A 17152-nucleotide genomic window follows, 5' to 3' on the forward strand; every position below is an offset into this window, starting at 1 on the left:
AAACTGGATGGCAATGAAGTGGAAAGAAACAAAATTACCCCACGGGAATTTATGGAAAGATGTTTATCGACCAGATGAGCAATCGAGTATCAAACAAAAATGAACGTTTTATCAATCAGCAGTTCCTTAAAAAACAGAAGTTGTGGTATTCTTACATCACTGTAACCCATCTTGCACATTTGAAGTTTCCATGACAGTTAATATGAAATAATATATACTTGTATAAGAACTGTCCATTCATAGTTATCTAGAGCATGAGCTTTCTCGGAATTTAATAGTCTCAAACTGTAGAAAAGAGAAAACAAAGAATAATTCACCAGGATACAGAAACAAAGAACATATACTAATTTCACATAAATCTAACTTTTATTTACAGAATCATACACTAAAGTCAATTCTCCATAATCTTGCAATTTACTTTAGCAAAGTGGCGCAAGTGATATATCTTCTCAGTCTTTTCTCATGCATGTACATTTTCTACATCATTAGAGAAAAGAGAAATGCTGAACTCCTGGAAAGATGTGTTCAGTTATTTCAAATTATATGGTCATTGTTCAAATTATCATTAAAACGTAGGTTTCACTGGCATTCCAGACGTTATTCTTAGCACTGACTTGAATTTGGCGTTATTCAAAAGATCCATGTATATCGGTACTTAGATGATGCACGTAAGAAGAAAAAACACATCCTTAAAACACAACACGATCTACAAATTTACAATTTTACTAAGACGCATACAAATAGATGGCTACAGGATATATATGACCGTAATGCCAACATCAATCCCAGTGAAAAACTTGTCCTGGTGTGACTGGCTTCTTAACAGCAACCGCAGTTTCACTGAAATTAAATTTCGACTTGTTAGAATGTTTTTAATACATGCACTATTAAAAAAAAAAAAGTAACAAATACACTACAATTCTACTATGAAGCAAATACAGCAGAGTCCCGATTATCCGAGTTTCGATTAACCGAGGTTCTGTGTTATCCGAGCTTAACCCAAAGAAACAAAAACTTAAAAAGAAAACCAATCTGGTTACACCGATAGGTAGTCTGCAGGCTTTGTTTCAGCAACAAAACAAACATACAGGTGGCGTAAAGGTAGCGACTCTGTCTGATGTTGCGACAATTAAGGGAGCGAGCTTTAATTGTTGCACGTCTTGAGAAGGCCCTGTTCTACGTCGAACAGCAAGACGACAAGTTTCCAGTTGACATTATGATGTTGCTACCTCTGTGCAATATAACGGCCAAAAACGAAACAGCTTAATAAAATAGAAGACCATGAAAGACTTTAAAAAAAATATATATGTGTATGCTACACAGTACCTTATTTGTGTTGTGTTTTGTATTATGTTTTACTCATATACGGATCAATATCAAACTGCATTTTATTTGCTGTATTATGGCTAATTTCTTATGTATGTATATATGTATGCATAATTATATGTACTGTACTGCATGTCCAATAAAAATAATAAATAATCTAATAAAGAGAAATAATCAATAAACAACAATCTTATATATAAAAGAGAACGCACAAATCCTTTGTTCCCTCATCACGCTAATACGGCTGAACCAATTTCTTTCATTTTTGGGGGGTTATTAGGATTTGGACCCTAGATGGTTTTTATCATATCACTTTAATTTTTAATTACCAGTGTCTTGAGATAATTGACCATTCAAGTGTCCATAACGTACAAATCCTTTGTTAGTTCATCATAGGTAAAAATAAACGTATTTATATGCAACCCGCATGACCGTGTCACTCGGCGGGTTAACATAAATGACAGGCGATATAATGTTAACATTTACTGCAATCTACTATGGTTTTTATCATATCACTTGAAAGCGAAAAAGTAAAAATTATCTAATTAACAAGGTTTATTGCGTTCCGGGGTGACCCCAGCGAAGCGGGGTGAACGCTGCTAGTAATAAATACTGTGCAAAATTTTCTATGTATTCTTCCGTGTTAATCAAGTTTTTGCGTATCCGAGTTAGATCCGGTCCACATTAGCTCGTATAATCGTGACTCTACTGTATGTATTTTTAATTTTTTTAAGATCAAGGCACTAACACAGTTTGCACAAATAATAATAATATAGTATAATAACAACATAGGTAGGAGCTCTTGAAATTAAGTAAAAAAAATATTCATTTTCACTTTACGCAGGTATTGGTGGCCATTTGACATTTCCCTTTTCTTAGGATACAATCTCTAACCCTGCATACTCTATGATTACAAAATTATTTGTATTACGCTGCAAGGAAAAACACTGACCTAGGAACAACAAAATAGCTTAAGGAACACCGCCCCTACAGAGGTACAAACATACGAATACACATTATTAAACAAAGGAAGCACATAGCTGCCCTCCAACTATCTTGAAATGAAATCTTTGAGTTTTACGTCCCACGGTTATGCCGGTTAGGCTAAAGGAGACGGTGATGATGAGTAATGAATGAAATGGTGGAATGAAGAAAGTGGGAGGAAACGGGAGAACCCCGAGAAAACCCACGCACACGGTGTTTGTCCACCACAAAGTTCACTTGGCGGGGGCTTGGATCGAACCAGGGACCCGAAGCACCAGAGGTGAACGCTCTACCATTGAGCCACCGCGGCCCCCTCCAACTATCTTGTTTATTGAACACACTGGCACGTGTATTTTCCTATATTTCTTTTAATATAAGCTACAAACGCATGGCTAAAAATATATTACCGAATATTACTACTATTATTTGCAGAACAGTTAATAGGTAATAAAAACTTATCCTAGAGACTTGTTAAACTTAAAAGAAGACCTATGGTGTTTTCCAATTCAATCATTGCTATTATGCATTTTAATTCACAAGTTCAACAGCATGTTGCATTCCTTTGTAACTAAATGATAGTAACTCGTAAGTAAAAGATGTTTTGAGTGAGGAGAACGGGGAGCCGATTGTTGGTTTTGAGTAATTCAGTATTAGGTCAGTGGAGAGACTTCATGCTGAACAAATGCGCAAATCCTCGCATCCATGCGAACATGGCTAGGTGATGAACAGCATTGGTTTCTGGTAGAAAACATTATTCCGGACTCATTCTGTGTTTAGCGTTAAAGAAACCTCTACTGGAAAGTTTTCGTAAGGATGCGCGAACGCCATGTTGAACTGACAGAGTGAAATAAAGTATCGTAAAACAGATTTTTTTTTTTTAATTATATATTAAGCCAAAGTGTGCCAGGAAGTGGGCTGCACCAGTAAAGTGTAAACAATGTTAATGAACATAATTTCTAACAATTACGTAGAGTATAACACAATCTATTTTTAAAGTATACTCCTTGTGACTCACATCATCCAGCTCATCTCGTGCTTCACATTCTAGATTGGATCTCTGTTACCAGGTATCACGAATAAACATTTACATGTTAGTAACTCTTATTAAAAAGGTAGATATCAAGAACATTACTGCAAAGTGATCGGTGTGTGTTATTTTCCTTTTCACTACATCCAGAGAATGTAAAACTTCCGACATAACAAGCACGTACCACATATGACAGATTACTACTTTTGTTCCACTTGACAAATCTGCAATCACTTGCGAGGAAGTATCTTAGCTAATCTGTAATGCTATACGCTAAAATATTGTTGCTCCCCCCTCCCCTTTTTTGTCGAAGTTATTTGTAACTTTATATTCTTTTACTTCTTATCTGTTTTAACAATGTTCGTTCTGAAATTTTTGTTTCCTAGGTTTAATCTTGAAATTCAATATATTCATAAATAAGTTTGCATGCCGTGAAACATTCTCGACAGTCAAACGACTTCCTGATTTACGAAAGTAGCTCCTCAATTGCCTATGATATTGAATCAACACCTCAAATTTGATATAACTTATTCTTTGACAGTGCAAATCCTTTTTGTCTCTCTTGATTTCCCTCGTAGCTAAATGGTTAGCTAGCGTTACTTTTGGTGCAGAAGACTCAAATACGATTCCGATGGGAACTTATGAGGCGGACCCTACATAGAGCTGTAAGTTCATGTGAGATAACAGCCTCTATGTTGAAAAGAAAAGTTAAGCTTCAAAAACAATCAATCAACCAACTATTGTTTCTATTTGGGTTAATCCATATGAGGTGATCTAATGAGGGCTACTTGACCATTTTTATTTATTTATTTTATATACTGTTACCACATTTATTGGCAACACAAAACTTGATTTATTAAAAAAAAATATTCGAGCTCGCTTGCGAGTAGCGGCCGTTTTCATTGAGCACCACGTGCAAATTAGTGACTTTACAGACGCTAGTGTAAACTTGTTATTCGATCATTCGACCCTTTCTACTCTCCACTTAACTGTGTGGCTTCAACATGTCATCTGAATCGCTATCTCACCTCAAATACATAGGAGACGCGGGAGAAACGCTTTCTTTCTTGTGTTTGCCATAGACTCCTATGTTACCTTTGAAGTCATAACTTTTTCCCTATTGGCGGACTGCAGATAATAACTTGGTAATTAACAAACTACTTGATGCTCTTGAAGAACATATAACTCGTATTGTGCAACTCGAGTCCTGATATCGTACCCTTTGTTTGTAATTAAGCATCGAAATTTAACTAATCCCATTTTCTTGAGTTGAAGTTTATAATCACGGGGTTAAATATCAAAGCTGTTTTTTTATTATTATTATAATTACATGCAGTACTACTGTTACTATTTGTAGAGTAGCAAAATTGATACTTCATATTTTCATGATCTTTTTTTGAAATTTTAAAATTTTGTAAATATTTGCAAAGTTTGAATATGGTATCTCTGGTAGGACATGGACTTTTATTTTTTATTTATCTTTTACAGAATATACCTGTATATAAGCGAAAAAAAATCAACTTTCATATTTGACTCTAAACACAGCTATGAACTTTCAAAAATTGCATGAAAAATGCATGTTTATGCTACTCTTCAGCAGTTGTTTCTGAAATAAATACTGTACCAACTTGGATCATAGAACAGAATGTCTTAAACTGTTATTTCTATTTTAATGCTGAATGACTTACACTTTACAACAAGTTCACTTAAAGGAAGTAAACTTTGAAAATTTATCAGAATTCATGACCAATTTCGAATAAAAGTAAAATAGTGTTAGCAGTAGTAAAATATAAACTAAAATTATGCTTCTAGACCAATTCAATGAAAAGATATCTTGTCATAAGGAAGCATCCAAAAAAAATAAATGTAATTTACATTTAAAAAACAATTGAGAATCCTCCAAGAGTATTGCCAGAACTAACTTAAAAAGAATGGAGAGATGGAGCGGGAAGGATAACTCTGATTGTTCCTACATGTAAAAGTAAATCATTTATGCACATCTCCTTCTGTTTCTCGCAAAAAATTCGTAAAATATCATCTCTCTATGACTTACGGTTCCCGAGACATGGCTCATTAAATCTCCCGAAATCGGAGCTAATTTTTGGCCAATATGTCGGTAACAGTATGTCATAGAGGGATGATGATGGTGTTGATCAATACCTAAGAGGATGCTAAACAGTTTGGTACCGATATTAACTGGTGGCCACTGGCAAACTGTCCCACTTTTTTGGCCAGTGGCCACCGGTTACTATTTGGTACCAAAATGTTCACCATCCTCTTAGGTATTGATCAATACCAATATCATCTTCTCTATTACTTATGTTTCCATAAATCTCCCTAAATCGGCCATTTTTTGTTTTGGGCCAATATCTCTGGAACGGTAAGAGTGACGCGAAAAATTCCATCACTTTCTCAGATAGTTTTTGATGCTCTATCGAATGGAGGACTCAGAATTGAAAAAAGAAATGCAAATAACAGACAGACAGACACACAGATATAGAGAATTCAGTAACGAACTTTTTAAGTTCGTTGAATATTTATTAGTTTTTTTTTTTTTTTTTTTTTAAAAAAAAAAAGAAGAGTGGGCAGTTCTGCTAGTGCTCGAGTTAATGTGCAGTGCTTATGACAAACTGTTGGAGATAAAAGGGTAAAACAAAAAGGGAGATAAAAAATGTCAGAGGGTACATACAATGAAAGCTCCGGGGATCACTCGAAATATTTTAAATAGTAAGGTATACAACAAACTACATTTGTAGGAGAAAATTTTTCGTGAGACACACCGTTTACAAAATGGCGTCCATTGAATCTTTAGTTCTTGCATACAGAGATAAAATGTCCAATATTTATAAATCACAAACAACTACAGATAAAAGGATGAAATGAGATAGGGAAATATTAGTAGAATCATCGAACAAATCATTCTGCTTGCCTGAAGAGTACTCCTACCATAGGACTCTGGGGGACCATCTGTAAAAATCTTTCAGTTTTACGTCCCACGATTATGCCGGCTAGGCTAAAGGAGACGACGATGATGAGAAATGAATGAAATGGTGGAATGAAGAACGTGGGAGAACCCCGAGGAAACCCACACACACGGTGTTTGTCCACCACAAAATTCACTTGGCGGGAGCAGGGTTTGAACCCGGGATCCCATGCACCAGAGGTGAACGCTCTACCACTGAGCCTCTGCGGCCCAACCATCTGAAAACTTTAAAAAGATATTTAATTTGGTAGAGCATTGAAAGGATATTGGAAAACCAAACTACTTCTGTAGGGAAAAGTATTTCGTGTGATGCACCGTTTATGAAATAGCTACCATTTCATTGTGAATTCTTGAATATATTCAGATACAGCACATACTAAAATGGTAGTCATTTCGTAAATGGTTCCCCATAGAAAAATGATTTTCCCACAAATTTGTTTCTCCATAATCATTTTAATTTAATAATATATCAAATTACGTATCTTACTATTTAAAAAAAATGGATGGTCATAATAGGGGACCCTATAGTGCAAGCAGAGTGCTCCATTCGATAATGTGTCATTCTTTAAATATTTCCAACCGTTTCTTATTTATAAGCACAGGTCCTTTTATGTTAAACACCCTTTATATATATATATATATATATATATATATATATATATATATATATATATATCGCTTTCAACGCAAGACACACAATGAAAGAACATTGTTTAATAAACTATAACCTCACATACCCTCCTTCTGCTGCGGAAGGAATAGCTCTTACTGAGTTATCAGCTATAACATTTGGTGGTTTCACCTCACGCCGTGCATCCCGAGTGTAATAATGATTTGCATGTAACTTATGTGCTGGTCCATCTGGCAAATCAGGAGGTGGTTGTGTACGTGCTGCTAACCATTCTTCAAACCGTAAGGCATTTTTATGAGTTCTCTGCCAAAAGAAAGGAATAGCAAATAGTATTACACAAAAACAACATACGTCAAATGTAAATATACCCCTTATTACACCATACTAAGTAGCGAAACCTAATTATAAATGGGAAACATGTCAATGGATCATACTATGTTAACACAATCTTGCTTTAAGAGATTTGTAGTGGTTGTAGAAAAACAAAGGGAGCTATGAGGACGTTTTCTCTGGGCTTGAATTATTTTTTTTCCATTCGCCAGATCTCCAAAATTATTAAACATAGAAAACTGAAATTTTGTATAAATGATCTGCTTACATCGGAAGCTGCAAAGAAGCCAAGACTTTGGGAATTGTATATCCTAAGGGCGGGGGGATTGAATTATATTTCACCAGATCTCCGAAACTATAAGACGTAGAACCTTCAAATTTTGTATAAATGTTCCCCTCAGGGATAATGTAGCTCGACGATCACACTGCTCGGGAAATTAGGGAGGAAGAAAGGGGTGGGGAAAAGAGTAAGTGGCCTGGGACCATCATATTACACACGTGTCCAAAACTTAAGCATAATGAGATAAGTTGCATGTAAAAGGCGGGAAGGTCATCGCGAGCACAGGAGCTTCGGTGGGTGGCGTGTATTTCTTGTGAGGAGCATTGAACCGGCTACGGCAAACGTTCGCCAGGCCCCTATGGGAAAAAATTGAAAACTAGTGCTTGGATGCGAAAAAGGTGCCTTCCGTGTGTGCAGTGCTGTATTGAGCGGAAGGTACTGCTGAGTTGAATGTAGCAAGATATTAATGAAATATGGCACAAAGACGTCAGTTGGATGCGTTTACCAAAGGTCTAATCATTGGGCGCTTGGAAAAAGGTGACACACAGCAGTAGCACGAGCCATCAGTATGCCACAAAGTGTCGTGTCTAGGTTGTGGAAACAGTTTTGGGACACCGGAGACTGCCGCCGTAGGCCCGCTGGGGAACGTCCACGTGTTACAACTTCACAACAGGACCACTACTTAACCGTAACTGCGCGTCGGAACCGGACTCTGCCTGCAAGGCAACTGTCAGCGGAGCTTGCAGCCGCCTCAGGGGTGCGAATGTCACGCCAGACTGTGTACCGGAGACTGCGTGCCAGTGGTCTGTATGCCCGACGACCAGCAATATGTGTTCCACTGACGCAGGCACACAAAAGAGCCCGTTTACAGAGGTGTCGGAAACATCATCAGTGGACCCCCAACGAATGGAGCCGCGTACTGTTCACTGATGAATCCCGATATAGTTCCCAAAGCGATTCCCATCGCACTCTGATCTGGCGCGAACAGGGAACTCGGTTACATCCCACGAACATTGTGGAACGGCATCGATATGGTGGTAGTGGAGTACTGGTCTGGGCAGGCATTATGATGAATGGTCGTACTGACCTGCACATCTTCGACTGCAGCTCTATCAATGGTCAGAGGTACAGAGATGAGGTTCTGCGTGCTCATGTGAGGCTTTTCAGGGACGCAGTGTGCCCACAGTTTCTGCTCATGGATGACAATGCCCTTCCCCATTGGGCCAAACTGGCGGAAGAATAACTCGAGACGGAAGACATCTAACGTATCGAGTAGCCAGCGCGATCTCTGGACTTCAACCCAATTGAACATGCGTGGGACGCATTAGGAAGACGTGTTGCAACGCGCCAGCCCCCCCCCCCCTTCCCAGGACACGCCAGGAGCTCTGTACTGCTCTTCGTGAGGAGTGGAATCAGCTACCCCAAGAGCTCTTCAACAACCTGATCTTGAGCATGGAACGTCGCTGCCAGACATGTATGGCTGTTCGGGGCCACCATATCCCATATTAACCTGTTTTCGATGCCGCCAGTGTGCCTCACAGTGTTTTTGTGATATGTCTATTATAGTATCACGTTGTGAGTTTGTTTTGTGACCCCTTATAGCATATTTTATGTCCAATTTGGCCTGTTCCGTGTTCGTATGGCCTTTACGTGTGATATGTTAGTATAGTAGTTCCATTTGGTGTGCCTTCTTGACATTCTTCGTTCCCTATGTACTCGAACAGTCACTAAGCTTAAGGTTTGGACACCTGTGTAGATACCATCCCGGCATTTGCCGTGTAGGAATCAGGAAAACCTCATTTAGGATGACTGGCTTGAAAAAGCTGTTACACCTTTTCGACCGATTGTTCCCATTCGAAACGAACCCGCGATCGCTCCTACAAAAGGCGCAAGTGTTAACGACTACGCTACGAGAGGCCACTATATGTTCTTGCATATTAGACTGCACCGGGATATAAAACGAAGTTTCGGGAATTATACATCCTTCGAGGGGGTGGTGGCCTTTTTTGTGTGTGTGTGTGTGTTTATGTGTTATTCGTTTGCATTCAATATGGAAGACGAAAAAGAATGGAACGCAGGGAGAGGAAGGAATGAAAAATATTGTTCGCGGTAACACAATAGAACTGAGTGACTTATCATCGCCCAGTCTATACTATTATAGGTAGAAACATGAAATTTGCACGTAATATTCCCTCTGTCATGAAAGCAAGGGATACAAAAAAGGATTTTCGGGAAAACGTATCCTAAGGGAAGTAAAGGGGCGGAGAATTCTTTTTCCCTCATGAATTTCTGAAGTTAGGAAGATGGAAGTCTGCAGGTAAAATTACCGTTAAAAATAATTATAAACGTTTTTCAAAATTCTGCAGCCGAAAGAGGAAATTTTAAAGTTCCCCATTATTTATTCAGAAAATATCAAATATAAGGAATCTGTGAAGTTTCAAATGTGAAATTTGGTATTTAAACTCTCAACTAAAAATAAGCGAATACATATTTAAGCGTTTTCGTAAATTTCGCTCCTAAGTGTGGAATACAGGCAGTTTCTGTAAATATTAAAACTTCTAAACATAGTTTGCTTAGAATATGCTAAATGTAAGAATTCGCTTAAATCTGAGGTGTAAAATTTAGTATGTAAACACTCAACTGAAAATAGTGGTATACGTGTTACAGTGTTCAAAATTTCCCTTTAAAGAAGACGATAGGAAAAATTTTCCAACATTCAATTCGAAGTTGTCTCATTATCACGGAAAAATGCTTGAAATATTCGAAATTAATATCGGAATAGTTAGCACTTGGCTCGAGTTTTTTTTCTTTCTTTTTTAATCTTGCTACTTTTATTAAAATTAGTATCTCACGAGCCTTTGGCGTTGGGCAGATGAAACTCGGTATGTAAACATCGTATTAAAAATAAGTAATAACGTGCGTCAGCGTTTAAGAAAATTCTGCTTGTAAGGTGAAATGGGGAAATATTTTTAATATTTTTCTCAAAATACAAAAATGAAATCGACATCCTCTTTCTCATCGTTATAGGAAAATGGCTAAAGCTTTAAAAATGAATTTTGGAACACAGCACTTGACTCGAACCAGGTCTTTGTCATTTTACTTTAAATAAAATGCGTGCCCTAAACATGTACGTCAAAAATTTAGTATTTCACGAGCCTCAGATATTAGAGAGATGAAGTTCGGTCTATTAACTTCTTACTAAAAATAAGAATACACGTGCCCCAGTGTTTTCGAATGTGCCAGTGTAAAGGGGCTTGGGGAAATTTCTAAAATATTTTAAATCTTCACGCTGTATTTATAAAATTACTGAAATGAAGGATAGTTTGAACCATATAAGATGAATTGTTGAACATAATTAGCATTTGGATCGATCTGAGTTTTTATGAATTCATTTTCATTGAAAAAATGGCCTACAGGGAAAGAGTTGAAATTAAAAAACAGATCATGTGAAATGCAGTTTTAAACACAGTGAACTTGGGTCGAGCAGTTCTTTTTTTTCACTTTATTTCACTTTGATCGAAATAAAAATCTTATGGGGAATGGTGTTCAAATATACCTTTCAAATATTTTCCATATACTTATTCTGCTTGTGTGAAGGACGAGGAGTTTTACAAACTGAAAGAATACGAACATTTTCAGGTACACGAAAAAGGCACAGGGAGAAGTTCAGCCGTTTTACAGAAACCATGGAATTCTGACATCTTTGTAAGATGATGTTGACTACAGTAGGGAGAGGGTATACCAAGAATTTTGGATGAAGTGTAGATCTGCATCAGAAGCATGGTCATTTCCAACCATTTCCAAACTAGAAGTGTTCAAGACTCAGTGCTGTAGAATTCTGTACGTATCATCAGCACGAAGAAGTAACAGATATATTAAAAGAAGAAAACTAAACCCTGATCACGATGCAAGACATCGAAAAATCTTCAACGCTCAAAATGGACTATAATAGTAACTGTTGAAAGAGCCGGGCAGGTAAGTTCAAGAATTGACTATCTAAACAATATTAGAAAAACACGAATCAACATATCCAAAAACAATCTGTACAAGTTAGAAAATAATATAACACCTCCGTCGTTGCCGCCCAAGGGGACTATTTTGAAGAGGATAACCTTGATTTGTAAAAATAATCTAATTAATCGTGACAAGAAAAGACAACTCGTATGCATGTTTTGGGTTTGGAACTTTGTGGTCTAAATTAAGTAAACATGTAATTGCCACACTCTACTGAAACAACAGTTAATAAAATAAATTACTGCAGGGAGCCATGTACGCTCTGGAAATTAGAAAACAAATAAAAACATGTTTCGGGATAGTAAAGAATAAATCAGTCAAAGATAATAAAGAAATAATAAAATACTAACCTTGAACTCTACTCCAGCATCTGTATTTATTTATTTATTAGTATACATTTGGTCCTCTGTTTGTAATCATCATTAATATGTGATAATTAAGGAATATCTACATTGATTCGTGGACTCACATACTGATCAATTTTTTATTCATAGAAAAAGGCATGATTAAATCTCGTTAAAGGGAAAATAAAACTGATTTTCTTCTATAATAAATCTAGAGATGTAAATGAGCGAACTTTTCAGGCAAACTTTCGTTTTTGAAACTTCGTTTCCGAACTTTTCATAAGCAACTTTTCCCGAACTTTCGTTTTGTTTATTTACTAATTAGCGACACTCATTTTTATAATAACTTAGTCTGAACATTGTGTGATGACTGTGAGGTAGCTATGTGTTACACAGTATAGTTATTTGCACCATAATGATACAAGATGGACTGACTCTAACACATGTTTAAAAATTGCATTCTTGCCTCTTCTTAATCTTACATTATCTTCGTACTCCTTCACTTCAAATATGTGAAACAGGACATGAAATTGATTGGGAAAGAACTATTATTCTTGAACAAGAAAGTAGAGAGCTTATAAGGAAATGGAAAGAAGCAAGAAGGATTAAAGACGGTGATAGAGTGGTGAATTGCAACTGTGGATTGACAATAAATGTGGAATGGGAAAGAATATTAGAAATAGAAGAAAGAACAAGAAGAAAAAAAAGTACAATGAAAGTAATTGTTATACTTATTTATCTGATTTTTCGGTCAAATTGTCATGTATTATTGTTTTGAAAACGTTAACTTTTAATTTTTACTGTTGCTTTTGTACAAAGAAGAGAAAAGTTTTTAAACATTTTACATTTTGTATAAGATTGTTTGATAAAACGATAAGCTTCTGAAACGTAACGCAACTTATTTTATTTTGGTTATAGCTAATGAAGCCTTGGGAGTAAATTAAAATATATAAATTATGGATAAAAAGCTGTTTAATGATTATATTCAAATTTTATGTTGTTAGCTTTTGTGTTATATGATGCAAACTTATGATATGAAATTCAAGTGTACTGCAAACTGTTTTATGATGCAAATTTTGTATTGTGCATCTGAACTTTATGATGTATATGTCAAGGTTTATGCTGCAAACTTAGTGGTTTATGATGTAAACTCGATGTTTACTGCTGCAAACTTGGCGTTTTGTAAAATTCAAATTTTCTGCCGCAACTTTGTGTTTTATGATATAAAATTCAAGATTTCTGGTGAAAACATTCTTTCGTGATGTAAACGTCAAGGGTTTTTTTTTACAATAAGGTTTGTGTTTATCTTTTATGATATAAGCTTTTTGTGCTCAAGTTGTCTGCGTGTGCATGTCAACTTTGGGTTTCATGATGTAAAATTCAAGGTTTATCTTGCAAACTATGTATTTTATAATGGAAATTTCAAGTTTTGTGTTTTATTATGTAAAATTCAACTTTTCTGATGCAAACTTAGCTGTTTACTTCATAATACACTAAATTTGATAAGTTTTTCCTGCAACGTTTTTGCTTTATCTTTTATGATATAAACTTGATTGTGCAAGTCAAATTTAAGTTTTCGGTTGTCAGCATCATGTAAAATTGAAGGTTTTTGCCGAAAACATACTGTTTTATGATATAGGCTAGGAATTTGAAATACATGCTTGTAACGCTCCGTAACGTCTTTTGAAAAAATGTGAAAATTATGTACTATTAGAATGAGAAAAAACTAAAATAAATTTACTTCGATTTTTAATATAGCCATGTTATATAGCAAAATGTTTGTAATTTTACACGGATTTTTTAATGGACAATTTTTTTAAAAAAAGAGCCGAACTTTCGCGCGAACGTTTCAAGTTTGAACTTTTCATGAAATTTTCCAGCACTAAATAAATCACTTGAAGGGTTGATGAACTTCCGTATCACTCATTGTGTTGCCCATGCTTATTTCTTATGATAAATAATTCATGGATGAAGAATAATGCGCCCATAATCTATAATGCTTATCAAGACTTGAATTATCGAAATTTCTCTCTCTTTTATATTCTTTCATTTCTAGTATCCGTTAATCAATGCAATTACACTGATTTCAAAGATCAAGTCTGCATTCACATCAACTTCAATACTATGGACACTTAAGTGGAGCTCAAGGTTAGTATTTCATTATTAAATATCAGGATTGCTACGCATTTTGCGAAATGAAATTCCCTGATTTTTCCAGGTTTTCCAGGTCAAATTCGAAATTTTTCCAGGTACAATAAGCGAGAAACCAGAGTTCTTTATAAGCCTGCAGTAAGCTAATCATATATACAAAGTACTCACCAGAGACTCTGGAAGAAGAACTGTCTTCATAATGGTGAAAAAAAATAAAAACATCTAGCACTTTCGGTCATATACTATAGCCGTCCTGTTCCAGTCTCTGGTGAGTATATTGAAAATGTCAGTCTTCCTACGTGCAATGGAGATATATTTTAACTATACAAAATTGGAAATTATGCACAATTGAGTGTCATCACAATAATAAAATAAGAAATTACTGTGAAAATGTTTAAGTATTAATGAAATAAACAACTTACCTGTTTTGTTTCTTTCAACAGTTTCCTTGATGTCCTTTGATTTAATGCACATAGTTTTTCTGAAAAGTTTTAGATTTAGACAATTCTTCTGTCACATAAACACTTACTCAGTACTTCACTATGTTTCATTGTGACGCTTAGAACGTTTATTAGGTACTTCAATATGTGTCATTAAGAAACCATCTCTTCACATTTCCACAAACTTAACCCAAGGCACACTAAAGTTTATAACAGCAATAATGAAGAAAGGAAAAAAAAAACAAACACTAATGTACGAGTTTTAATTTTGTAATGTGCGAATCTGATCTTCGAGCAACTGTGCTACTTCCTTAGCGTCGGCAAAAACTTTCCTCTTCTTTTCTTCCAAAATCTTCACTTATTCCCTTCTTCGTTTCTCCACCATCCTAGTTTTCTCACGTTCCTTGTCCTCCATTTTCTTCTGCTGAAGCCTTTCGTGATATCTTGTTCGGGCATTTCTCACGTAATGGATCATTTCCTTAGTAATTTCAACCTTCTCAACACCTCCAGCTTTTTCTACTGCTTCCCAAATCAATCTCTGTGCCACGAGTGACTCTTGGGATTGATTTTCAATGAGGCATTCTTTATTTATTGAAAATCCTCGTTCTACAGCAGCATTCCCTGTGAAAGTACGAATATCTTAAGGAATGGTATCAGTTCGGTTCCACTACATGCAGTAACATTCTTCCAGGATGTATCAAGTCGGATTGTCCGTGAGTAATTTCTCATCTCTTTCAGAAACTTAGGATCCGAACATGAAATTGTGAATTCCCTCTCCACATGATCAGCACACATTCCAGAAATCCACTTGTTATCGACAAACGTCTCAAGGCACGAACGAAGCCGTTTCTTGGCAACTTCCGGGTTTCTAGAGATTACATCGGGATCACAAAACGACAAACTTCTCGTGAACTGGAATTTCAGAGGAGTCTTTTCAAGGCAAATTTGTGCAGTGTCTGCAGACATTTTCGACAACTCTGTTTGAACAAAAGTATATCTTTCGGGGAAGCATTCTCAACTTGTTTAATAGCATCACGAACGTCATATCCCAAGTTGATGTTTCTTGCGCTAACTAAGTTCTCGGGATCTGTTATATTAATCTTAGCAATGTTTGTAGCTGTAGCCATTACATCTGGTTTCACGAATCTATTCATTGCAGTTGTCACTATGTTTGATAATTCAGAAAACAAGAAAGGAACCATGGGCTGTTCGGCCTGAAATGTCTTCAAAAAGGGTTCAACGTCAGAAACAAGCAATTTAAAAAAATGCTAATTTTGGACCAATCATTTCATCTTCTAAATATTTCTTCATAGTGTCGTAACTTGCGGATTTTGGTTCTTTTTTCTCTCTCTTCGCTATGTCAACATACATAACTAAGTTCTTAAGCACTTCTAGTGCTCTATCAGCTACTTCCATATTCTCACAACCCAACGTACGGCACAAAATTTCTTCGGAAACTTTGATGAACCAGTAAAGGAGACATAATCTGCTCTTCTTGCGGGTACGTTCTTAAATACATTATATATAGCTCTTTAAAAATCTACGATATTCCACTCGGTAGATTTTATTGCAGTTTTGAAAGAATTATTCACATTGTGTAGGCCACATGTACCACATTCTAAGATAACTGGACCCCATCTAACTCTTGACACAATTCTTCTTTAAGTTTCCGGAGAAACTTAACATTAACATTCGATCCATCTGTTGAGACGTGCAGAAGACGTATTAAGTCAAAGGACTGAAGTTTTTCTTTGAACGCGACTAACAGATCGGCTACTGTTGAATGTCCTAAAAATGGCGATCTAAAGTATTTGCTAACAACCTTCTCTTCCTTCTTACTCCAAAATCTGATCACAAAGTCCATTTGTTGAGCTTGGCTTATTTTATTTAGGCTTTCATCAAAAGAAATACAAAAACAATCACTATCAGATGCATCGCTTATTGTTTGTTTTAAGAATACGGTGCTAAACCATAAACTAGACAATATGCCATTTTTGCTCTGCCGATTGCGATTTCCTTAGCTGTCACTGTCAGGAAACATAATTGGAAACAAGTGAGATTTGGCCAACTGCAGAGAGGGACGAATGAACATAAACTGACTGCAAGTACCATAATATTTCTGCTTTTGTTGTTTGCTCCTTGGTAAGAAATTTTCGCATTCCACGGGTTGTAGTATCTGTAGTTGGTCCAGAGACTGAAGCCTTATGTGTCGAGTCAGAGGGATTATTACTACACACACGGGTTTTAGGCCTGTATTTAAAAACACTCCTTAAGGCTACCTTAACTCAAGGATTCCTTGAGAAGCCTCCCTTGACTGAAATCGGTATTTATAATCCTTCCTTGATGTCAAGGAACCCTTGAGTTCAAGGAAGCCTTAATGAAAATCTCTCCTTGACTCAAGGTAGCTATCGACCAACCTTAATCCTTCCTTGAGTTCTTTAATAGTATAGAGATTCGTTTTCTGGCATGGAAGTAAATGATTTTGTTGAATGTGTCATGTATGCGGAAGAACAAATATTAAAAAAATATTACTTTGCGATGACTAATGATGCGTCAAGACATACGAGGCACATGGAAAATCCACTTGAGCTGTATGACGATAATCAATTCCTTGGGAGATACAGGTAAGTCAACTATGCATC

At 36.2% G+C, this 17152-nt stretch overlaps 1 protein-coding gene across 1 annotated transcript in view; it reads right to left on the reverse strand.

The window, feature by feature from the left end:
- Positions 1-341: 341 nt before the first annotated feature.
- The window catches only part of LOC145688382 (NADH dehydrogenase [ubiquinone] 1 alpha subcomplex subunit 7-like), a 36957-nt gene continuing 20146 nt past the window's right edge, over positions 342-17152 (reverse strand). The window contains exons 2-3 of the mRNA XM_081762551.1: positions 7058-7254; positions 342-840 (exon numbers count right to left, since the gene is read on the reverse strand). Of these exons, the coding sequence (XP_081618677.1) occupies positions 780-840; positions 7058-7254 (258 nt within the window). The 3' untranslated portion in view covers positions 342-779. The remainder of the gene's footprint in view (positions 841-7057; positions 7255-17152) is intronic.

The sequence above is a fragment of the Thermobia domestica genome, chromosome 6 (genome assembly GCF_964235325.1).
Source record: "Thermobia domestica chromosome 6, izTheDome1.hap1.1, whole genome shotgun sequence".
In the NCBI taxonomy this organism is placed as follows: Eukaryota; Metazoa; Arthropoda; class Insecta; order Zygentoma; family Lepismatidae; genus Thermobia; species Thermobia domestica.